Source organism: Salvelinus alpinus, chromosome 24, assembly GCF_045679555.1.
Source record: "Salvelinus alpinus chromosome 24, SLU_Salpinus.1, whole genome shotgun sequence".
Classification (NCBI taxonomy): Eukaryota; Metazoa; Chordata; class Actinopteri; order Salmoniformes; family Salmonidae; genus Salvelinus; species Salvelinus alpinus.
In genome coordinates, this window is record NC_092109.1 from 42,676,332 (window position 1) to 42,701,466 (window position 25,135).

At 40.9% G+C, this 25,135-nt stretch overlaps 1 protein-coding gene across 2 annotated transcripts in view; it reads right to left on the reverse strand.

Annotated features, from left to right (window-relative positions):
- LOC139552853 (lysosomal proton-coupled steroid conjugate and bile acid symporter SLC46A3) overlaps positions 1-23,927 on the reverse strand; it is a 40,007-nt gene extending 16,080 nt beyond the window's left edge. The window contains exons 1-3 of one of the 2 annotated variants that reach the window (XM_071364950.1): positions 23,780-23,927; positions 18,747-18,959; positions 3,928-4,804 (exon numbers count right to left, since the gene is read on the reverse strand). In XM_071364950.1, coding sequence (XP_071221051.1) covers positions 3,928-4,804; positions 18,747-18,929 — 1,060 coding nt within the window. In that variant the 5' untranslated portion in view covers positions 18,930-18,959; positions 23,780-23,927. Of the gene's footprint in view, positions 1-3,927; positions 4,805-18,746; positions 18,960-23,151; positions 23,263-23,779 lie in introns of those variants that run through there. The other variant, XM_071364951.1, reaches the window with a different exon arrangement.
- Between the last annotated feature and the right edge of the window lie 1,208 nt (positions 23,928-25,135).

Sequence of the window (25,135 nt, forward strand, 5' to 3'; positions counted from 1 at the left end):
TCGACTGAACAGAGGTTATGTAAGTTGTCTTTTTACTTTATCCCCTTTTGGAAAAGAGCCAAGGTAAAGACCTGAATATTATGGTTTGTTGTCGTTCTATCTGGTTTAAAGCAGCATGATGAAGAAACGCAGCCAGGGTCGTTCCACCTCAAAAAGCTCCAGAAAGAGGATTTCAACACCCACCATGTCAGATTGTTCTGAAATCGTTTCTGTTGTGAGAAACAGATCATATTAACATTCCTGCAACATCATTTTGTTGAAATATAAATTTGGTCTCTAAGCTAATTTGATTGCATCGAAATTGACCATTTTAATTTAGAGGATTCAGATAATGTTAAATAAATATAGTACCTAACATGCGATTTGGACCTAACTTTCTTCTAATAAGGACTTAGATATAATAATCTAAGTCCTTATTCCTAATCTTGGCTCTCTCTAATTCTCTCCTTCTCTCTTTCTCTCTCTCGGAGGACCTGAGCCCTGGGACCGTGCGTCGGGGCTGCCGGGCGTGATGGCTCCTTGCTGTCCCCAGTCCACCTGGCCTTGCTGCTATTCCAGTTTCAGCTGTTCTGCCTGCGGTTATGGAACCGCCACCTGTCCCGGACCTGCTATTTTCAACTCTTGATGATCGGCTATGAAAAGCCAACTGAAAATTATTCATGATTATTATTTGACCATGCTTGTCACTTATGAACATTTTGAACATCTTGGCATAGTTCTGTTATAATCTCCACCCAGCACAGACAGAAGAGGACTGGCCACCCCTCATAGCCTGGTTCCTCTCTAGGTTTCTTCCTAGGTTTTGGCCTTTCTAGGGAGTTTTTCCTAGCCACCGTGCTTCTACACCTGCATTGCTTGCTGTTTGGGGTTTTAGGCTGGGTGTCTGTACAGCACTTCGAGATATTAGCTGATGTACGAAGGGCTATATAAAATAAACTTGATTTGATTTGATTTGAGATATGAGGAATCCAAAGGAATGGTTAAAACCACCCACACCCTACGGACCCCCCCATACCCCACGGACCCCCCCACACCTTACAGACCCCCCCATACCCCACGGACCCCCCCACACCCTACGCCAATCATACGCCAACAACGACTATACAGTATCAGTTCTCTATGTCTGACCATTAATATGGAGCTGCTGCTTAGAGTACTGTTTCTTCATACTACGTAATGTATTCTCAGTGAATTTGGTGAAGTTTTTTTCCCCCCTGTTCAGAGAAAATTTGTAATTGAAGTTGTTAGGTTTATGTCCCATCCAGAAGCAAAAGAAACACACAACTATTTAGGCGAGGTGCTGGCTAGCGGAGTAGAACACTTGAAAAATTAAAGGAGAGCCGCACACTCTAGGAGCTCAGATGCAATAATTTAATAACCTAATTAACAACGTTTAGACAGACAAAATGTTTTCATCAGGGTCTGATGTCCCACCCAGCCTGATCTCATAGACTAGACGTAACATAGTAAAAGTACATCCGGGACACTCAAATTAGTATGATATGTTACGTTTGGTATGGTTACATAAGACAGGCAAAAAAACGTAAGGTGGTTGGTCGGGGTTAATGAGAGATCGTGTAACGTGAACGTCTAGCAACCCAAAGGTTGTGTGTACGAATCGAATCACGGACAACTTTAGCATTTTACCTAATTAGCAACCTTGCAACTACTTACTACTTTATAGCTACTTTGCAACTACTTAGCATGTTAGCTAACCCTTACCCTAACCTAACTCCTAACCCTAACTTTAATCCCTAACCCTAATGTTAGCCACCTAGCTAACATTAACCACTTAGCTAACATTAACCACCTAGCTAACATTAACCACCTAGCTAACATGAACCACCTAGCTAACATTAGCCACCTAGCTAACATTAGCCACCTAGCTAAGATTAGCCACAACAAATTGGAATTCGTAACATATCATATGTTTGGCAAATTTGTAACATATTGTTTGAATTACAATAAGTAAGATATTGTACGAATTACAATTCGTAATATATAGAATTGTAATATGAATTGTAATTCAGAACATATCATACAAAATGGATATTGGACATCCACAAATTAATACATACCATACAAAATGCAACATATCATACTAATTGGAGTGTCCCGGATTTACGTTTACTATGTGACGTCTACCCTCGAGTCCAGGTTGTCCCATCCTACATCCTGATATTACCAGATTATGACCAATAGATGGTGCTGCTCCTGCTATTAGGTGAAAAAAGTTTGAAGATTTACAAAACACAAATTACAAAATTACATTGGTTTCCTTACCCTGCAAGAAGTCTATTGACAAAGTATGTCAGCGACCCATGCTTTGGTTTTGTTGGCCACTGTTTCAAATGCTAACTTGTTTAGCAACTGTGGGACAAATCCAATGCAAGTCAATGGTACCTTTATTAGCATTTTCACACTTCATGATCAAATCTAATTTAGTTAATTTAGTGTAAATGTAAGGTGAACTATCTCTTAATCACCTAAGAGTAAGTGTAAGGTGAATTCTCTTAATCACCTAATAGCAGAAACAGCACCATCTAGTGGTCAGAACCTGGTAATATCAGGATGTCGAACACAAAGCTAACAAATCAAAAAAAAAAAAACGAAACGCAGCACCATAGTACCAGTCAGAAACAGAGAACTGATACTGTATACTCAGTCAGTGGGTGGCTGGGTGACCATTTCATTTTTATTCCACATGTCTAACTTATTATTAGAAAAAAAAATGTGGATCCAAATGGGATGTTAGGTACTATATTTATTGAATATTAGATGAATCCTATAAATTAAAAATTGCCAATTTGGGTGCAATAAATTAGCATCAAATTATATTTCAAGAAAATAATGTTGTATGAATGCTAATCTTAATCTATTTCTAAATACAGAAACAAATTCAGACCAATCGGAGATGGAGGGTGTCATGACATGAAACGACCTGCCAGTCATGTCACAGCAAAACTATATGGTTCCATTTATACTACCATATAAACCTTTACAGGTGCCGTTTATGGCCTGTTAGTAAAAACTCCAATTTGGCCTTTCTGCTTACACTTCCCTTTCAGATCGACACGAGGTAACTAGAGGTAGGCCCAGAGGTGTTCCTCAACACCAGACTAACTGGGGCACAGAGGTGTTCCTCAACACCAGACTAACTGAGGCCCAGAGGTGTTCCTAAACACCAGACCAACTGAGGCCCAGAGGTGTTCCTAAACACCAGACCAACTGAGGCCCAGAGGTGTTCCTAAACACCAGACCAACTGAGGCCCAGAGGTGTTCCTAAACACCAGACCAACTGAGGCCCAGAGGCGTTCCTAAACACCAGACTAACTGAGGCCCAGAGGTGTTCCTAAACACCAGACCAACTGAGGCCCAGAGGTGTTCCTCAACACCAGACTAACTGGGACCCAGAGGTGTTCCTCAACACCAGACTAACTGGGGCCCAGAGGTGTTCCTGAACACCAGACTAACTGGGGCCCAGAGGTGTTCCTAAACACCAGACTAACTGGGGCCCAGAGGTGTTCCTAAACACCAGACTAACTGAGGCCCAGAGGTGTTCCTAAACACCAGACTAACTGGGGCCCAGAAGTGTTCCTCAACACCAGACTAACTGGGGCCCAGAGGTGTTCCAGCTCAGGAATAACTCCAGGCCTAAGACATAAGTTAACCAACACTTGGCTCACATCAGGGTTGGGGTCAATTCCATTTCAATTCAGTTAACTCAGGAAGTAAAACTGGAAATTCCAGTTCCTAATATTTTCATTGAACTGTATAGCATTGGCAAAAAATGTGGAATCGGAATTTCAGTTTACTTCCTGAATTGACTGAATTGAAATGGAATTGACCCCAACCCCTGGCTCACATAGTCTAGAGTTCTCTTTACACTGGACCGTGTTACCATTGAAAATCCTCCTTATTCCTTACCCAGGAACATCATGAGCGTGGTCTTGGCGAAGGCCACCAGGGTCATACCCACCATGACACTCAGGATCCCTATGAGAATGATGACGAGGTCGGGCACGCCGCAGCGAGAGAACACCGTCACGCCCACGAAGCTGGTCAGGAACACCGTGGTGGACAGCGCCGAGCCGTAGCCAATCAGGATCTCGGTCCAGCACAGCGGCTGGTTGAGCTCGTACAGCGTGATCATGGAGAGCCCGCCCATGTTAGCGAAGGAGAAGGAGGAGAAGAGGAGCAAGAGGAGCACCAGGAGGATATTGCGCCTCCTGCTGGCCCCTGCAAACAACTGGTAGACCCCGCAGGCCAGCTGACGCATGGCGGTGCGGCGCGGAGATCCGTCCAGGGGGTCATCTGGAGGTCGTTGGAGCGTCTCCTCCAGGATGAAGACGGCGTAGAGCAGGTTGAAACAGTGGAACAGAGCAGAGGTGAAAAAGGGCCAGTTGAAACCTGCTGCTTGGAGGAAGTATCCCGTAGAGAGAGAGGCCACTCCAGACAGCAGGCCGATCACCATGTCCACACCGGCCATACGCAGGGTCTTCTGCTGTCCGTCCTCACACAGGTCAGCGATGTACGAGAAACAACCCCCCAGGAACGTCCCCGACCCCCCGAACAGGGCGCTGACGAACGACGAGACGATGAGGAGGTAGAGGTCGAGCTCGAAGAAGGAGATGGCCAGGAAAGACAGGACGTAGAACAGAGAGCCAATCAGAGGCAGGATGATGGTGATCTTGCGTCCGCGCTGGTCGCTGTAGGCAACGAGGATGAGGGTGACTGCCAGGGAGGGGATCATGGAGAAGAGCTCGGTGTAGAGGGAGAAGAGAGACGCCGCCTTCTGGACCTCCTGGTGTAAACAACAACATAAACAACAACAACAACATGAAGAAGAGCTCGGTGTAGAGGGAGAAGAGACAAACTATATTAACATCAACAACATGGAGAAGAGACATACAAACTATATTAACATCAACATGGAGAAGAGACATACAAACTATATTAACATCAACATGGAGAAGAGACATACAAACTATATTAACATCAACAACATGGAGAAGAGACATACAAACTATATTAACATCAACAACATGGAGAAGAGACATACAAACTATATTAACATCAACAACATGGAGAAGAGACATACAAACTATATTAACATCAACAACATGGAGAAGAGACATACAAACTATATTAACATCAACAACACGGAGAAGAGACAAACAAACTATATTAACATCAACATGGAGAAGAGACATACAAACTATATTAACATCAACATGGAGAAGAGCTCGGTATAGAGGGAGAAGAGACAAACAAACTATATTAACATCAACATGGAGAAGAGACAAACAAACTATATTAACATCAACAACATGGAGAAGAGACAAACAAACTATATTAACATCAACAACACGGAGAAGAGACATACAAACTATATTAACATCAACAACATGGAGAAGAGACATACAAACTATATTAACATCAACAACATGGAGAAGAGACATACAAACTATATTAACATCAACAACACGGAGAAGAGACATACAAACTATATTAACATCAACAACATGGAGAAGAGACATACAAACTATATTAACATCAACAACATGGAGAAGAGACATACAAACTATATTAACATCAACAACATGGAGAAGAGACATACAAACTATATTAACATCAACAACATGGAGAAGAGACAAACAAACTATATTAACATCAACAACATGGAGAAGAGACAAACAAACTATATTAACATCAACAACACGGAGAAGAGACATACAAACTATATTAACATCAACAACATGGAGAAGAGACATACAAACTATATTAACATCAACATGGAGAAGAGACATACAAACTATATTAACATCAACAACATGGAGAAGAGACATACAAACTATATTAACATCAACAACACGGAGAAGAGACAAACAAACTATATTAACATCAACATGGAGAAGAGACATACAAACTATATTAACATCAACAACATGGAGAAGAGACATACAAACTATATTAACATCAACAACATGGAGAAGAGACATACAAACTATATTAACATCAACAACATGGAGAAGAGACATACAAACTATATTAACATCAACAACATGGAGAAGAGACATACAAACTATATTAACATCAACAACACAGAGAAGAGACAAACAAACTATATTAACATCAACATGGAGAAGAGACATACAAACTATATTAACATCAACATGGAGAAGAGCTCGGTATAGAGGGAGAAGAGACAAACAAACAAACAACAGCATGAAGGTGAGGGAAGGGATCATGGAGCAGAGATTGGTGACTGAAGCAATATAGTTTTTTTTTTAGCCGGAGTGCCGTGTGTTTACCCCGGATAATAAAAACACAATCGGTTAAACACACAAGGTAATGGATAATAGCCATGGGGGAAAACACACACTGACTGACCCGGAGATAACCGTGACAAATTACAGACTACATTCCACAGAACACCAGACACTCTCTTTGTCCACAGTGATTCACTTCTGATTTGATGCAATCATGAAGAAAAAAAGAGGAAGTATAGAACAGAAAAAAGGAGACATGTGACAATGCTCTGCTCTGTTATAGGCCAGTAGACAGCTCTACAGGGAAACATCATGTTATTTATGTCAATCAGGCTTCAAGCAGAAAGAAACTTAACTCGTCTCAACCACAACAGGTGTAGATGTGGTTCTTGCCTTTTTCAAACACAAAACAAGAAGGCTTTTGTTCCTGATCGGCAAGTCACTCAGACATGTTTTCTCTGTGTCTTTCAATGGCCACTGACTGCACTGTCTTTTCAGACTAGGCTATAACAGAATAGCATGAAGACTCTGCTTAGCCAATCAACCAAATCAACTGGAGAAACCCTGTCAGCGTCCCAAATATCTGCCAGCTGTATCTAATGAGACGTGACCTCTCCTAGTTGGTTACAGTCTAACCATGTTAATAATTACAGTAGCCTGCTAGCTGGCTCTGACACTTATCGGATGAGGCACGGCTTGCAAACTATCACAGATTACAAAGGGAAATCCAGCCGTGAGCTGCCCAGTGACACGAGCCTACCAGATGAGCTAAATGCCTTCTATGCTCGCTTCGAGGCAAGCAACACTGAACCATGCATGAGAGCCCCAGCTAGTCCGGACGACTGTGTGATCACGCTCTACGTAGCCAATGTGAGTAAGAACTTTAAACAGGTTAACGAGCCAGACGGATTACCAGGAAGTGTACTCCAAGCATGCGCTGACCTCTACTTGACCTTGTCTGTAATAACAACATGTTTAAAGCAGACCAACATAGTTCCTGTGCCCAAGAACGCCAAGGTAACTTGTCTAAATGACGATCACCCTGTAGCACTCACATCTGTAGCCATGAAATGCTTTGAAAGGCTGGTCATGGCTCAAATCAACATCATTCCAGACATCCCACTCCAATTCACCAACACAGTCGTGAAGAGGGCACAACAATGGCTCTTTCCCCCTCAGGAGACTGAAAAGATTTGTCATGGGCTTGCAGATCGTCAAAAAGTTCTACAGCTGCACCATTGAGAGCATCTTGACTAGCTACATCACCGCCTGGTATGGACACTGCTCGGCATCCGACTGCAGGCGCTACAGAGGGTAGTGCGTACGGCCCAGTACATCACTGGGGCCGAGCTCCCTGCACTCCAGGACCTCTATACCAGGCGGTGTCAGAGGAAGGCCCTAAAAGTTGTCAAAACTTAAGCCACTCAAGTCATAGACTGTTCTCTCTGCTACCGCACGGCAAGCGGTACCAATGCACCAAGTCTGGAACCAACAGGATCCTGAACAGCTTCTACCCCCGAGCCATAAGAATGATGAATAGTTAAATAACTACCCGGACTGTTTGCATTGACCTTTTTTGCACAAATGTATACATATTTTGCTACTGTTCATTATATAATCCTGTTGCCTGGTCACTTTATCCCTACCTATAATGTATGTACATATCTACCTCAACTACCTCGTACCCCTGCACATCGAAAATGGTACTGGTACTCCCTGTATATAGCCAAGTTATTACCTGGTACTTCCTGTATATAGTCATCATTGACTCAGTACTGGTACCCCGTGTATATAGCCAAGTTATTACCTGGTACTTCATGTATATAACCTAGTTATCATTGACTCAGTACTGGTACCCCGTGTATATAGCCAAGTTATTACCTGGTACTTCCTGTATATAGTTATCATTGACTCAGTACTGGTACCCCGTGTATATAGCCAAGTTATTACCAGGTGCTTCCTGTATATAACCTAGTTATCATTGACTCAGTACTGGTACCCCGTGTATACAGCCAAGTTATTACCTGGTACTTCCTGTCTATAGTTATCATTGACTCAGTACTGGTACCCCGTGTATATAGCCAAGTTATTACCTGGTACTTCCTGTATATAGTTATCATTGACTCAGTACTGGTACCATGTGTATGTAGCCAAGTTATTACCTGGTACTTCCTGTATATAGTTATCATTGACTCAGTACTGGTACCCTGTGTATGTAGCCAAGTTATTACCTGGTACTTCCTGTATATAGTTATCATTGACTCAGTACTGGTACCCTGTGTATGTAGCCAAGTTATTACCTGGTACTTCCTGTATATAGTTATCATTGACTCAGTACTGGAACCATGTGTATGTAGCCAAGTTATTACCTGGTACTTTCTGTATATAGTTATCATTGACTCAGTACTGGTACCCCGTGTATATAGCCAAGTTATTACCTGGTACTTCCTGTATATAGTTATCATTGACTCAGTACTGGTACCATGTGTATATAGCCAAGTTATTACCTGGTACTTCCTGTATATAGTTATCATTGACTCAGTACTGGTACCCCGTGTATATAGCCAAGTTATTACCTGGTACTTCCTGTATATAGTTATCATTGACTCAGTACTGGTACCCCGTGTATATAGCCAAGTTATTACCTGGTACTTCCTGTATATAGTTATCATTGACTCAGTACTGGTACCCCGTGTATATAGCCAAGTTATTACCTGGTACTTCCTGTATATAGTTATCATTGACTCAGTACTGGTACTCCGTGTATATAGCCAAGTTATTACCAGGTGCTTCCTGTATATAACCTAGTTATCATTGACTCAGTACTGATACCCCGTGTATATAGCCAAGTTATTACCTGGTACTTCCTGTATATAGTTATCATTGACTCAGTACTGGTACCCCGTGTATACAGCCAAGTTATTACCTGGTACTTCCTGTCTATAGTTATCATTGACTCAGTACTGGTACCCCGTGTATATAGCCAAGTTATTACCAGGTGCTTCCTGTATATAACCTAGTTATCATTGACTCAGTACTGATACCCCGTGTATATAGCCAAGTTATTACCTGGTACTTCCTGTATATAGTTATCATTGACTCAGTACTGGTACCCCGTGTATACAGCCAAGTTATTACCTGGTACTTCCTGTCTATAGTTATCATTGACTCAGTACTGGTACCCCGTGTATATAGCCAAGTTATTACCTGGTACTTCCTGTATATAGTTATCATTGACTCAGTACTGGTACCCCGTGTATATAGCCAAGTTATTACCTGGTACTTCCTGTATATAGTTATCATTGACTCAGTACTGGTACCCCGTGTATATAGCCAAGTTATTACCAGGTGCTTCCTGTATATAACCTAGTTATCATTGACTCAGTACTGATACCCCGTGTATATAGCCAAGTTATTACCTGGTACTTCCTGTATATAGTTATCATTGACTCAGTACTGGTACCCCGTGTATACAGCCAAGTTATTACCTGGTACTTCCTGTCTATAGTTATCATTGACTCAGTACTGGTACCCCGTGTATATAGCCAAGTTATTACCTGGTACTTCCTGTATATAGTTATCATTGACTCAGTACTGGTACCCCGTGTATATAGCCAAGTTATTACCTGGTACTTCCTGTATATAGTTATCATTGACTCAGTACTGGTACCCCGTGTATATAGCCAAGTTATTACCTGGTACTTCCTGTATATAGTTATCATTGACTCAGTACTGGTACCATGTGTATATAGCCAAGTTATTACCTGGTACTTCCTGTATATAGTTATCATTGACTCAGTACTGGTACCATGTGTATGTAGCCAAGTTATTACCTGGTACTTCCTGTATATAGTTATCATTGACTCAGTACTGGTACCCTGTGTATGTTGCCAAGTTATTACCTGGTACTTCCTGTATATAGTTATCATTGACTCAGTACTGGAACCATGTGTATGTAGCCAAGTTATTACCTGGTACTTTCTGTATATAGTTATCATTGACTCAGTACTGGTACCCCGTGTATATAGCCAAGTTATTACCTGGTACTTCCTGTATATAGTTATCATTGACTCAGTACTGGTACCATGTGTATATAGCCAAGTTATTACCTGGTACTTCCTGTATATAGTTATCATTGACTCAGTACTGGTACCCTGTGTATGTTGCCAAGTTATTACCTGGTACTTCCTGTATATAGTTATCATTGACTCAGTACTGGAACCATGTGTATGTAGCCAAGTTATTACCTGGTACTTTCTGTATATAGTTATCATTGACTCAGTACTGGTACCCCGTGTATATAGCCAAGTTATTACCTGGTACTTCCTGTATATAGTTATCATTGACTCAGTACTGGTACCATGTGTATATAGCCAAGTTATTACCTGGTACTTCCTGTATATAGTTATCATTGACTCAGTACTGGTACCCCGTGTATATAGCCAAGTTATTACCTGGTACTTCCTGTATATAGTTATCATTGACTCAGTACTGGTACCCCATGTATATAGCCAAGTTATTACCTGGTACTTCCTGTATATAGTTATCATTGACTCAGTACTGGTACCCCGTGTATATAGCCAAGTTATTACCTGGTACTTCCTGTATATAGTTATCATTGACTCAGTACTGGTACCCCGTGTATATAGCCAAGTTATTACCTGGTACTTCCTGTATATAACCTAGTTATCATTGACTCAGTACTGATACCCCGTGTATATAGCCAAGTCGTCGTTACTCATTGTGTATTTATTATTACGTGTTGAAATGTTCTATTATTTCTCTATTTTATTTCTCTCTGCATTGTTAGGAAGGGCCTCTAAGGAAGCATTTCACTGTTGTCCTACACCTGTTGTTTACGAAGTATGTGACGAATAAAATGTGATTTGATATAAACCTAAATAGCCTGCTTCATTAACTAATGTATTTTTTATATTTTTTATTTAACCTTTATTTAACTAGGTTAGTACGACTACAGGCCAAGCATTTAGGTGGCTGGTTTTCCTTATCTCATACATTTCTGTTTAACACTGTGTGATATCTGCTGATGTAAAAAGGGCTTTATAAAGAAATTTTATTTGATACTGTGGGATTAGTATATTTCTCAATTTCAAAAATGCTTTTTTTTCTGCATAGTAAGATACACATAGTAGGGTGTCCAATCAAAAATGCCTATTTTGAACAATAATATGTTAATTGTATGGATACTCGAACAAAACGGTCCAAACCTCATGTCTCTGTCATAATCTATTTAAAAGTTATTAAAGTTTTTACCCTTGTAGGATGGCCAAGATTAGGGTGACTAAACCAAATCAGAGAAAGTGGTACAAATCTGGGAAATAACAATCGCCTTAATTCTCTCACAGCATCCAGCTGACGCAAAATGGCAGGCTCAACGTTGAACTCGTCATCTTGTCTTCTTGAATCCGGAGGACATAAAAACAACAGAGGTAAGAAAAATTATCGATTTTGAGACATGTGGTATTTTTATATTTTAGTATAGGCTTTTCAATATTAAAATCGAAATTCCTGTTATTTTTCCAAAGATTTCTCAGAAAAACAAGCGTATCTCTGTGAAATGTCAACAGTGCAGACGTTAACACACGCTTGTTATTTTCAAAGCCTTTTTCTACATTTAATTCAAATTTGTTTCCTGTAAAATTCTGCGACACGAAAGAAAACAACTTTGCAGAATACCACCACAACGTGTAAAAATCCTCAAAAGTTGCTGGAAGAGGCGGCGTCGCTCTGGCAACAGAGATCTTTATTATCGGCTGTATTAGGTCAAGAAATCTGACTTCAGATATCTTGTTAATGAAATGCCAGAGAAAGACCCCACTGAACGACTCAGAACATAAAGAATCATATTTGTCTTGGTAAAATATACAGTGGGGAGAACAAGTATTTGATACACTGCCGATTTTGCAGGTTTTCCAACTTACAAAGCATGTAGAGGTCTGTAATTTTTATCATAGGTACACTTCAACTGTGAGAGACGGAATCTAAAACAAAAATCCAGAAAATCACATTGTATGATTTTTAAGTAATTAATTTGCATTTTATTGCATGACATAAGTATTTGATACATCAGAAAAGCAGAACTTAATATTTGGTACAGAAACCTTTGTTTGCAATTACAAAGATCATACGTTTCCTGTAGTTATTGACCAGGTTTGCACACACTGCAGCAGGGATTTTGGCCCTCTCCTCCCTACAGATCTTCTCCAGATCCTTCAGGTTTCGGGGCTGTCGCTGGGCAATACGGAGTTTCAGCTCCCTCCAAAGATTTCCTATTGGTTTCAGGTCTGGAGACTGGCTAGGCCACTCCAGGACCTTGAGATGCTTCTTACGGAGCCACTCCTTAGTTGCCATGGCTGTGTGCTTCGTGTCGTTGTCATGCTGGAAGACCCAGCCACGACCCATCTTCAATGCTCTTACTGAGGGAAGGAGGTTGTTGGCCAAGATCTCGCGATACATGGCCCCATCCATCCTCCCCTCAATACGGTGCAGTCGTCCTGTCCCCTTTGCAGAAAAGCATCCCCAAAGAATGATGTTTCCACCTCCATGCTTCACGGTTGGGATGGTGTTCTTGGGGTTGTACTCATACTTCTTCTTCCTCCAAACACGGCGAGTGGAGTTAGACCAAAAAGCTCTATTTTTGTCTCATCAGACCACATGACCTTCTCCCATTCCTCCTCTGGATCATCCAGATGGTCATTGGCAAACTTCAGACAGACCTGGACATGCACTGGCTTAAGCAGGGGGACCTTGCGTGCGCTGCAGGATTTTAATCCATGACGGCGTAGTGTGTTACTAATGGTTTTCTTTGAGACTGTGGTCCCAGCTCTCTTCAGGTCATTGACCAGGTCCTGCCGTGTAGTTCTGGGCTGATCCCTCACCTTCCTCATGATCATTGATGCCCCACGAGGTGAAATCTTGCATGGAGCCCCAGACCGAGGGTGATTGACCGTCATCTTGAACTTCTTCCATTTTCTAATAATTGCGCCAACAGTTGTTTCCTTCTCACCAAGCTGCTTGCCTATTGTCCTGTAGCCCATCCCAGCCTTGTGCAGGTCTACAATTTTATCCCTGATGTCCTTACACAGCTCTCTGGTCTTGGCCATTGTGGAGAGGTTGGAATCTGTTTGATTGAGTGTGTGGACAGGTGTCTTTTATACAGGTAACGAGTTCAAACAGGTGCAGTTAATACAGGTAATGAGTGGAGAACAGGAGGGCTTCTTAAAGAAAAACTAACAGGTCTGTGAGAGCCGGAATTCTTACTGGTTGGTAGGTGATCAAATACTTATGTCATGCAATAAAATGCAAATTAATTATTTAAAAATCATACAATGTGATTTTCTGGATTTTTGTTTTAGATTCCGTCTCTCACAGTTGAAGTGTACCTATGATAAAAATTACAGACCTCTACATGCTTTGTAAGTAGGAAAACCTTCAAAATCGGCAGTGTATCAAATACTTGTTCTCCCCACTGTATATATATACAGTGGGGAGAACAAGTATTTGATACACTGCCGATTTTGCAGGTTTTCCTACTTACAAAGCATGTAGAGGTCTGTAATTTTTATCATAGGTACACTTCAACTGTGAGAGACGGAATCTAAAACAAAAATTCAGAAACTCACATTGTATGATTTTTAAATAATTAATTTGCATTTTATTGCATGACATAAGTATTTGATCACCTACCAACCAGTAAGAATTCCGGCTCTCACAGACCTGTTAGTTTTTCTTTAAGAAGCCCTCCTGTTCTCCACTCATTACCTGTATTAACTGCACCTGTTTGAACTCGTTACCTGTATAAAAGACACCTGTCCACACACTCAATCAAACAGATTCCAACCTCTCCACAATGGCCAAGACCAGAGAGCTGTGTAAGGACATCAGGGATAAAATTGTAGACCTGCACAAGGCTGGGATGGGCTACAGGACAATAGGCAAGCAGCTTGGTGAGAAGGAAACAACTGTTGGCGCAATTATTAGAAAATGGAAGAAGTTCAAGATGACGGTCAATCACCCTCGGTCTGGGGCTCCATGCAAGATTTCACCTCGTGGGGCATCAATGATCATGAGGAAGGTGAGGGATCAGCCCAGAACTACACGGCAGGACCTGGTCAATGACCTGAAGAGAGCTGGGACCACAGTCTCAAAGAAAACCATTAGTAACACACTACGCCGTCATGGATTAAAATCCTGCAGCGCACGCAAGGTCCCCCTGCTTAAGCCAGTGCATGTCCAGGCCTGTCTGAAGTTTGCCAATGACCATCTGGATGATCCAGAGGAGGAATGGGAGAAGGTCATGTGGTCTGATGAGACAAAAATAGAGCTTTTTGGTCTAACTCCACTCGCCGTGTTTGGAGGAAGAAGAAGGATGAGTACAACCCCAAGAACACCATCCCAACCGTGAAGCATGGAGGTGGAAACATCATTCTTTGGGGATGCTTTTCTGCAAAGGGGACAGGACGACTGCACCGTATTGAGGGGAGGATGGATGGGGCCATGTATCGCGAGATCTTGGCCAACAACCTCCTTCCCTCAGTAAGAGCATTGAAGATGGGTCGTGGCTGGGTCTTCCAGCATGACAACGACACGAAGCACACAGCCATGGCAACTAAGGAGTGGCTCCGTAAGAAGCATCTCAAGGTCCTGGAGTGGCCTAGCCAGTCTCCAGACCTGAACCCAATAGAAAATCTTTGGAGGGAGCTGAAACTCCGTATTGCCCAGCGACAGCCCCGAAACCTGAAGGATCTGGAGAAGATCTGTAGGGAGGAGTGGGCCAAAATCCCTGCTGCAGTGTGTGCAAACCTAGTCAAGAACTACAGGAAACGTATGATCTCTGTAATTGCAAACAAAGGTTTCTGTACCAAATATTCAGTTCTGCTTTTCTGATGTATCAAATACTTATGTCATGCAATAAAATGCAAATTAATTACTTAAAAATCATACAATGTGATTTTCTGGATTTTTGTTTTAGATTCCGTCTCTCATAGTTGAAGTGTACCTATGATAAAAATTACAGACCTCTACATGCTTTGTAAGTAGGAAAACCTGCAAAATCGGCAGTGTATCAAATACTTGTTCTCCCCACTGTATATATACACTGCTCAAAAAAATAAAGGGAACACTTAAACAACACAATGTAACTCCAAGTCAATCACACTTCTGTGAAATCAAACTGTCCACTTAGGAAGCAACACTGATTGACAATACATTTCACATGCTGTTGTGCAAATGGAATAGACAAAAGGTGGAAATTATAGGCAATTAGCAAGACACCCCCAATAAAGGAGTGATTCTGCAGGTGGTGACCACAGACCACTTCTCAGTTCCTATGCTTCCTGGCTGATGTGTTGCTTCCTAAGTGGACAGTTTGATTTCACAGAAGTGTGATTGACTTGGAGTTACATTGTGTTGTTTAAGTGTTCCCTTTATTTTTTTGAGCAGTGTATATATATATATATATTTTTGAGCAGTATATATATATATATATATATATATATATATATATAACATAAGGAAGTGAAATTTCACCACCGTATACGCTACGTGGACAAAAGTATGTGGACACCCTTCAACTGAATAGATTTGGGCTACTTCAGCCACACCCGTTGCTGACAGGTGTATAAAATAGAGCAAACCGTAATCTCCATAGACAAAACATTGGCAGTAGAAGAGCTCAGTGACTTTCAACGTGGCACCGTCATAGGATCATGAAATGGGTTTCCATGGCCGAGCAGCCGCACACAAGCCTAAAATCACCATGCGCAATGCCAAGGGTCGGCTGGAGTGGTGTAAAGCTTGCTGCCATTGGACTCTGGAGCAGTTGAAACGCGTTCTCTGGAGTGATGAATCACACTTCACCACCTGGCAGTCAGACGGACTAATCTGGGTTTGGCGGATGCCATGAGAACGCTACCTGCCCCAATGCATAGTGCCAACTGTAAAGTTTGGTGGAGGAGGAATAATGATCTGGGGCTGTTTTTCATGGTTCGGGCTAGGCCCCTTAGTTCCAGTGAAGGGAAATCTTAACACTACAGCATACAATGACATTCTAGACGATTCTGTGCTTCCAACATTGTGGCAACAGTTTGCGGAAGGCCCTTTCCTGTTTCAGCATGACAATGCCCCCGTTCACAAAGCGAGGTCCATACAGAAATGGTTTGTCGAGATCGGTGTGGAAGAACTTGACTGGCCTGCACAGAGCCCTGACCTCAACCCCATCGAAAACCTTTGGGATGAATTGAAACGCCGACTGCGAGCCAGGCCTAATCGCCCAACATCAGTGCCCGACCTCACTAATGCTCTTGTGGCTGAATGGAAGCAAGTTCACACAGCAATGTTCCAACATCTAGTGGAAAGCCTTCCCAGAACAGTGGAGGCTGTTAAAGCAGCAAAGGGGAGTTCCCAACTCCATATTAATGCCCATTATTTGGGAATGAGATGTTTGACGAGCAGGTGTCCACATACTTATGTTTCTAAAATCCCTTAAGGGAAAAAAACAAACTGTGGAAAAACTATTGGAACCATTTCCCTGTTTGACCGCTAGGTTTTATGGGTATTATGACAACTCCACCGTGGGGCTCTCTATACATAAATGATTAAGAGGATCGAGTTTGTCTAGTAATTTGTCTGAATCTTCTCAAGGGCTGTCAGGCTGCGCTTTCCCAAGACAGTTGAAAGAGCGCGAGTCACTTTTAAGCAAGCAAGAGGAGAGGAAATGCTGACAGCATGGTTTCTTCTTCTTCGAGAGAAAAAAACATCCTACCTCCACACTCCCAACTTATTGACAGAACTGGCTGCAGAAGCAAACTATGGGAATACTTGGATTACAAAGCAGATGAGGGCCTACCCACTGAAACAACTAAGCAAAAGGTTTTACAAAGCAGTGCAGGGAGGGAGGTTTACCTCCAAAACGACATTAACTATTTTACACATGACATTTGCATTGCAACGTTGTCGTTATTCTACTAAATTATAATTATTTTTGAGTAACAAGTTCTACAGTAACTAACCTGTTGGTTGTTGTCAGAGACAGGGTAGGTGGTGTTGGTTAGGTTTCTATAGTAACTAACCTGTTGGTTGTTGTCAGAGACAGGGTAGGTGGTGTTGGTTTGGGTTTCTACAGTAACTAACCTGTTGGTTGTTGTCAGAGACAGGGTAGATGGTGTTGGTTAGGTTTCTATAGTAACTAACCTGTTGGTTGTTGTCAGAGACAGGGTAGATGGTGTTGGTTAGGTTTCTATAGTAACTAACCTGTTGGTTGTTGTCAGAGACAGGGTAGGTGGTGTTGGTTAGGTTTCTACAGTAACTAACCTGTTGGTTGTTGTCAGAGACAGGGTAGGTTGTGTTGGATAGGTTTCTATAGTAACTAACCTGTTGGTTGTTGTCAGAGACAGGGTAGGTTGTGTTGGTTAGGTTTCTATAGTAACTAACCTGTTGGTTGTTGTCAGAGACAGGGTAGGTTGTGTTGGATAGGTTTCTATAGTAACTAACCTGTTGGTTGTTGTCAGAGACAGGGTAGGTGGTGTTGGTTTGGGTTTCTACAGTAACTAACCTGTTGGTTGTTGTCAGAGACAGGGTAGATGGTGTTGGTTAGGTTTCTATAGTAACTAACCTGTTGGTTGTTGTCAGAGACAGGGTAGATGGTGTTGGTTAGGTTTCTATAGTAACTAACCTGTTGGTTGTTGTCAGAGACAGGGTAGGTGGTGTTGGTTAGGTTTCTACAGTAACTAACCTGTTGGTTGTTGTCAGAGACAGGGTAGGTTGTGTTGGATAGGTTTCTATAGTAACTAACCTGTTGGTTGTTGTCAGAGACAGGGTAGGTTGTGTTGGTTAGGTTTCTATAGTAACTAACCTGTTGGTTGTTGTCAGAGACAGGGTAGGTTGTGTTGGATAGGTTTCTATAGTAACTAACCTGTTGGTTGTTGTCAGAGACAGGGTAGGTGGTGTTGGATAGGTTTCTATAGTAACTAACCTGTTGGTTGTTGTCAGAGACAGGATAGGTTGTGTTGGATAGGTTTCTATAGTAACTAACCTGTTGGTTGTTGTCAGAGACAGGGTAGGTGGTGTTGGTTGGGTTTCTATAGTAACTAACCTGTTGGTTGTTGTCAGAGACAGGGTAGGTGGTGTTGGTTGGGTTTCTATAGTAACTAACCTGTTGGTTGTTGTCAGAGACAGGGTAGGTGGTGTTGGTTGGGTTTCTACAGTAACTAACCTGTTGGTTGTTGTCAGAGACAGGGTAGGTGGTGTTGGTTAGGTTTCTATAGTAACTAACCTGTTGGTTGTTGTCAGAGACAGGGTAGGTGGTGTTGGTTAGGTTTCTATAGTAACTAACCTGTTGGTTGTTGTCAGAGACAGGGTAGGTGGTGTTGGTTAGGTTTCTATAGTAACTAACCTGTTGGTTGTTGTCAGAGACAGGGTAGGTGGTGTTGGTTGGGTTTCTATAGTAACACTAACCTCATGGTGGCTGCTGGTGTTGGAAGGATCGCAGCGTGAGATGTTGTCAGAGACAGGGTAGGTGGTGTTGGTCAGCTCCTGCCATAGTCTCCTGTACACATACTGTTGTACCAAGGGGTAGATCAGGAAACTGGCAAAGGAATAGAAGGCTACCAGTGGCTCTACCAGGAATAACCCCTTCATTCTTCTCAGTGGGAGTTGACAAACAGACCCCTGGAAGACAAAGTAGGAGAGTTCAGTGTACAGACAGAATGACCCCTGGAAGACAAGGTAAGAGAGTTCAGTGTACAGACAGAATGACCCCTGGAAGACAAAGTAGGAGAGTTCAGTGTACAGACAGAATGACCCCTGGAAGACAAAGTAGGAGAGTTCAGTGTACAGACAGAATGACCCCTGGAAGACAAGGTTAGGAGATGAATACCAACCTGGCAACAGAACAGATCCTAGACACTAAGAAGAGAAGGCAGGGTTCATTTATTGTTTTTATTTAACCTTTATTTAACTAGGCAAGTCAGTTATGAACAAATTCTTATTTACAATGACGGCCTACCCCGGACAACGTTGGGCCAATCACGGTCGGATGTGATGCAGCCTGGATTCGAACCATGGACTGCAGTGCATCTCCGTGTAAGAGCAGCAGGATCTGTGTGTCCACTCCCCCCTGAGGAGAACCATCGACTGCTCTTACACGGAGATGCAGTGCCTTAGACAGCTGCGTCACATGGGAGTTGCTGGGTACGTTTACCCTACATATTTATCCTGTTGCTTTCATTATTTGTTACTTAAAACAACAACATACACTGAGTGTACAAAACATTAAGGAGACACAAACTAATATTGAGTTGCACTTTTGCCTTCAGAACAGATTCAATTCGTCGGGGCATGAACTCTAAAAAGAAAGCGTTCCACAGGGATGCTGGCCCATGTTGACTCCAATGCTTCCCACAGTTGTGTCAGGTTGGCTGGATGTCCTTTGGGTGGTGGACCATTCTTGATTCACGCTGGAAACTGTTGAGTGTGAAAAACCTCAACAACGTTGCAATTCTTGACACAAACCGGTGCGCCTGGTATCTACTACCATACCCCGTTTAAAGGCACTTCAATATTTAGTCTTGCCCATTCACCCTCTGAATGGCACACACACACAATCCATGTCTCAATTGTCTCAAGGCTTAAAAATCCTTCTTTAACCTGTCTCCTCCCCTTCATCTACACTGGTTTGAAGTGGATTTAACAAGTGGCATCAATAAGGGATCATAGCTTTTACCTGGATTCACCTGGTCAGTCTATGTCATGGAAAGAGCAGGTGTTCTTAATGTTTTGTCCACTCAGTGTAAATAGATACTCTAAGCCACCAGGTATAACCCTCAGGGGGGAGTGGACACACAGATCCCTGGGAAACAAGGTGTTGAATTTATGTTATTTATTTGGGTAATACAACAAGATGTAGGCCTACATTGGATCACCAGAGGAGAGCACCTAAAAGTATTATTTAAAAAGGTCCAATGCAGTCGGTTTTGTTATCTCAATATCAAATTATTTCTGGGTAAGTACCTTACTTGCCTTATTAAGTACCTTTCAATTAAAATTGTCCAAAAATAAATTTGAAAATTGCAAGAGTAATTTCTCCAAAATTTTGCTAGGTCTGTCGGAGTGGTCTGACTGGGGAGGGGGACACTGAATAACTAGCTGTTATTGGCAGAGAGGTTTGGAACTCTTTCTTATTGGTCTATTAACTAATTTACCGCTTGGTGATGTCATGAAAGCGAGCCAAAACTCCATCCCACCAAAACATGCTGAATAATAATATAATAATACTTTTAGTAAAAATAATTATCTTTAAATGTACAATCTGTAGAAACTATGAGAATTGAAAAGTTCAAAACTTTCGTGAAACATGACAGTTGAAAAATATATGGCAAAAATAAATGGTGTCAAGAGATAGATGAGAGGGGTTGAGTGGAGCTGAAAGGTGGGATTAAAAACAACAAGATAATTCTTGTAAAATATACTGTGTCTATAAAATGTATATAGGTTCAGAACTTTTGTGAAACAGCACAGTTAAAAAAATATGTGGCAAAATAGAAATCAAACTGGATGGGATTCAGAGATGGATGGGAGGGGTTGATGCTGGTAGCTGAAGGATGGGGGTAAAATCAAATCAAATATAACTATTGTAAAATAGATTTTGACCGTAAAAAGTATTTAGTATGTATAAGTTGGAAGTAGAAGTGTCGTTGTCCAATAGTTTACTCCAATTAGGGGAGGCGTGGGGGGACAATAATAAAGGAAAATATGATATATTGCCTAGAAGGCCGGCATCCCGGAGTCGCCTCTTCACTGTTGACATTGAGACTGGTGTTTTGCGGGTACTATTTAATGAAGCTGCCAGTTGAGGACTTGTGAGGCGTCTGTTTCTTGCTCAGTTGTGCACCGGGGCATCCCACTCCTCTTTCTAATCTGGTTAGAGCCAGTGTGTGCTGTTCTGTGAAGTGGGTCGTACACAGAGTTGTACGAGATCTTCAGTTTCTTGGCAATTTCTCGCATGGAATAGCTTTCCTTTCTAAGAACAAGAATAGACTGACGAGTTTCAGAAGAAAGTTATTTGTTTCTGGCCATTTTAAGCCTGTAATCGAACCCATAAATGCTGATGCTCCAAATACTCAACTATTCTAAAGAAGGCCAGTTTTATTGCTTCTTTAATCAGAACAACAGTTTGCAGCTGTGCTAACAATTGCAAAAGGGTTTTCTAATGATCAATTAGCATTTTAAAATTATAAACTTGGATTAGCTAACACAACGTGCCATTGGAACACAGGAGTGATGGTTGCTGATAAATGGGCCTCTGTACGCCTATGCAGATATTCCATTAAAAATCAGCCGTTTCCAGCTACAATAGTCATTTACAACATTAACAATGTCTAAACTGTATTGCTGATCAATTTGATGTTATTTTAATGGACAAAATAATGTGCTTTTCTTTCAAAAACAAGGACATTTCTAAGTGACCCCAAACTTTTGAACGGTAGTGTATATATATATATATATATAGGGGAGTGGAAATGATGCAGAAAATTACATTGATGGAAGCTACAATATATCTGCAGTATTAAAGCTGATCTACCACCTTCATTAACAAACCAAACAAACAAATATACATACATACATACATACATACATACATACATACATACATACATACATACATACATACATACATACATACATACATACATACATAAATAAACATGCTGAAATGTCAGCCAGTCTTTTCAAACAGCTGTTACACTAAAAGGGCATTATCATCACTTTCAGTGTGGTAACATATATAGAACACAGTGGGAATATATTTAAAACACAGGAAAAATCATGTTTTTGACTGCACTGGGCCTTTAAAAACACTATACATTTTTGATGTATTGGGGTTTTACTACAGGGGCAACCTGGAGACGGATTCTAAAACAAGCATTCTAAAACAAGTGCTCTAAAACAAGCATTCTAAAACAAGCATTCTAAAACAAGCATTCTAAAACAAGCAACAAGCGTTCTAAAACAAGTGTTCTAAAACAAGTGTTCTAAAACAAGTGTTCTAAAACAAGCATTCTAAAACAAGCATTCTAAAACAAGTGTTCTAAAACAAGCATTCTAAAACAAGCATTCTAAAACAAGCAACAAGCGTTCTAAAACAAGCGTTCTAAAACAAGCGTTCTAAAACAAGCGTTCTTAAACAAGCGTTCTAAAACAAGCGTTCTAAAACAAGCGTTCTAAAACAAGAATTCTAAAACAAGCGTTCTAAAATAAGTGTTCTAAAACAAGCGTTCTAAAACAAGCATTCTAAAACAAGCATTCTAAAACAAGTGTTCTAAAACAAGCATTCTAAAACAAGCATTCTAAAACAAGCAACAAGCGTTCTAAAACAAGCGTTCTAAAACAAGCGTTCTAAAACAAGCGTTCTTAAACAAGCGTTCTAAAACAAGCGTTCTAAAACAAGCATTCTAAAACAAGTGTTCTAAAACAAGCATTCTAAAACAAGCATTCTAAAACAAGCATTCTAAAACAAGCAACAAGCGTTCTAAAACAAGCGTTCTAAAACAAGTGTTCTAAAACAAGTGTTCTAAAACAAGCATTCTAAAACAAGCATTCTAAAACAAGTGTTCTAAAACAAGCATTCTAAAACAAGCATTCTAAAACAAGCAACAAGCGTTCTAAAACAAGCGTTCTAAAACAAGCGTTCTAAAACAAGCGTTCTAAAACAAGAATTCTAAAACAAGCGTTCTAAAACAAGCATTCTAAAACAAGCATTCTTAAACAAGCACGTCAGAAGAGCACACGTGTATTTATTCTGTTGTTTTCATCATTGTCTCTTCAAACAACAGCATCGTTTTAATACACTCTTCTTACTCACTTGACTAGATGTTCCCTATGAAGAAGAACCATGCAGTGGGACAGGAGAATGGGACAGACAAAGAATGTCAAGTCACACCAGCTGTGATATGTAGCAACCTACACTCGCTCCTCTTCAAGAAGTCATACCCAGCCTAATGAGGTTACGGCTTGCTATCGAGGGGGATTTATATGGGTAGACCCAGCCTGTATATACACTGTACATGCAATGAAGACAACGCCTGTGCCAATAAGTTCCGAGCATACTTTACGCTACGGTCTTAATTAATACATTGGGATATGTTTAGAGATTGGAATATCAGCCAAAATAAGTAGAGCATTCTTGCCAACAAGTATAAAATAAAAACACTGACTTATTGTAAACAATGTAAAAAATAAATAAATAACAACAACACATTTGTCAAACAAATCTTCCCTGTCTGACCTATAGCTAGTTCAGTTACATGTGAACCAGTATCTGGGTAGAGGAGACGATTAATTTCTCCTGCCCAGACACTACTTTAAATTTACATGATGATGATGTGTCTGTATTATCTGACACACAGACAATACCTTTGACTGACTGATCACGTTTAAAGGACAATGAAAATGCATAACATCAATGTTCTAAAAGAGAAACCATGTCTCACCTTTTCAGTTCGTCATTTGGTGAAGAGTGATTATCTACAAACTCACAAAAAAATACCAGTTCGCTCTTCTTGGATGTTTAGACCATTCCTACTGACATCTGTACCGTGTTTATGGCGCTTATACTTCCCGATCCACGGTCGTCACTAGTTACCACAGCGACAAAGTCATAATCATGGCTAAACCCCGCCTATTTCTACAATTTCTCTTATTAAAATCAAACGTTAAGCATAACGCCAAACTTAACCTCACTGATAACCTTATGCCTAACCCTAAACTTAAATTAAGACCAAAAATAAAATGTTTGTTTTCATGAATTTTTACGATATAGACAGTCTTGACTTTGCGGCTGTGGTACAACCCAAATCCCACCGCTTATGAAACTTTATTCCGCCCCTCTTGTCCAATGATTGGATGGTTCCCAGTAGAGCATCATTAGCTATGGCCAGAGCTTCTGTCAGTCATATAAAAGGTACAGTATGAGGGTTCTTTTGAATATATATAGCGAAACAGGTTCCCACAGGAATGTGTTGTTGTATTAGTATTAAATGTTAATTATTTAACGAAAAGATAACATTAAAAGGGAACGAATTTACCTGTGTGAAATCACCTCTTCCAATTCTCTTCGTGTTGCTGTTTTACGTTTTTCTTCTTCAGTTAATTTAATTTTCCTTTATCAAAACATATCCATAACTTTATGTAATAACAATTTATAATGTCACATTTGTAAGCAATTTACGGTAACGTATGAGAGAGCGTGTCTTTGCGACATTACGTTTGAACGTACCCTACCTCAACGGACTCAATAAACAGGGTTTGTGCAATTCGGGATCCTTGGGACGTCCCTACTCCATTAAAGTTGACGTTTAAAAGGTTAGGGTAAGGTTAGCGTTAGGTAAGGGTTAGGTACGTTTTTTTAAAGTATTTCTGTAAAAATGCTCAAATCTAATTATATACCCCCATATCACATACTCACTAACTGAAAACATAAGGTGAAAAGTTGGTCTGTTTCAGGCATGTCTTTGGCCACATTCGTGTGGGTCAAACAAAAACACCCTAACGATTGGTTTACAAATAGTGCCTCCCACAATTCAGGTGATGTCTGCATGGTGCAGTCGGTGAGAAGCAACTGCAGCTACTTGAAGGTGATATGTTTACAAAATATGTTTTATAGGCTCCTCACTATGAAACTAAGCCAATTTGCCAACACTAAAATCAATGTCATGTCTATCTCTCTCTCTCTCTCTCTCTATATATATATATATATATATACACTGCTCAAAAAAATAAAGGGAACACTTAAACAACACAATGTAATTCCAAGTCAATCACACTTCTGTGAAATCAAACTGTCCACT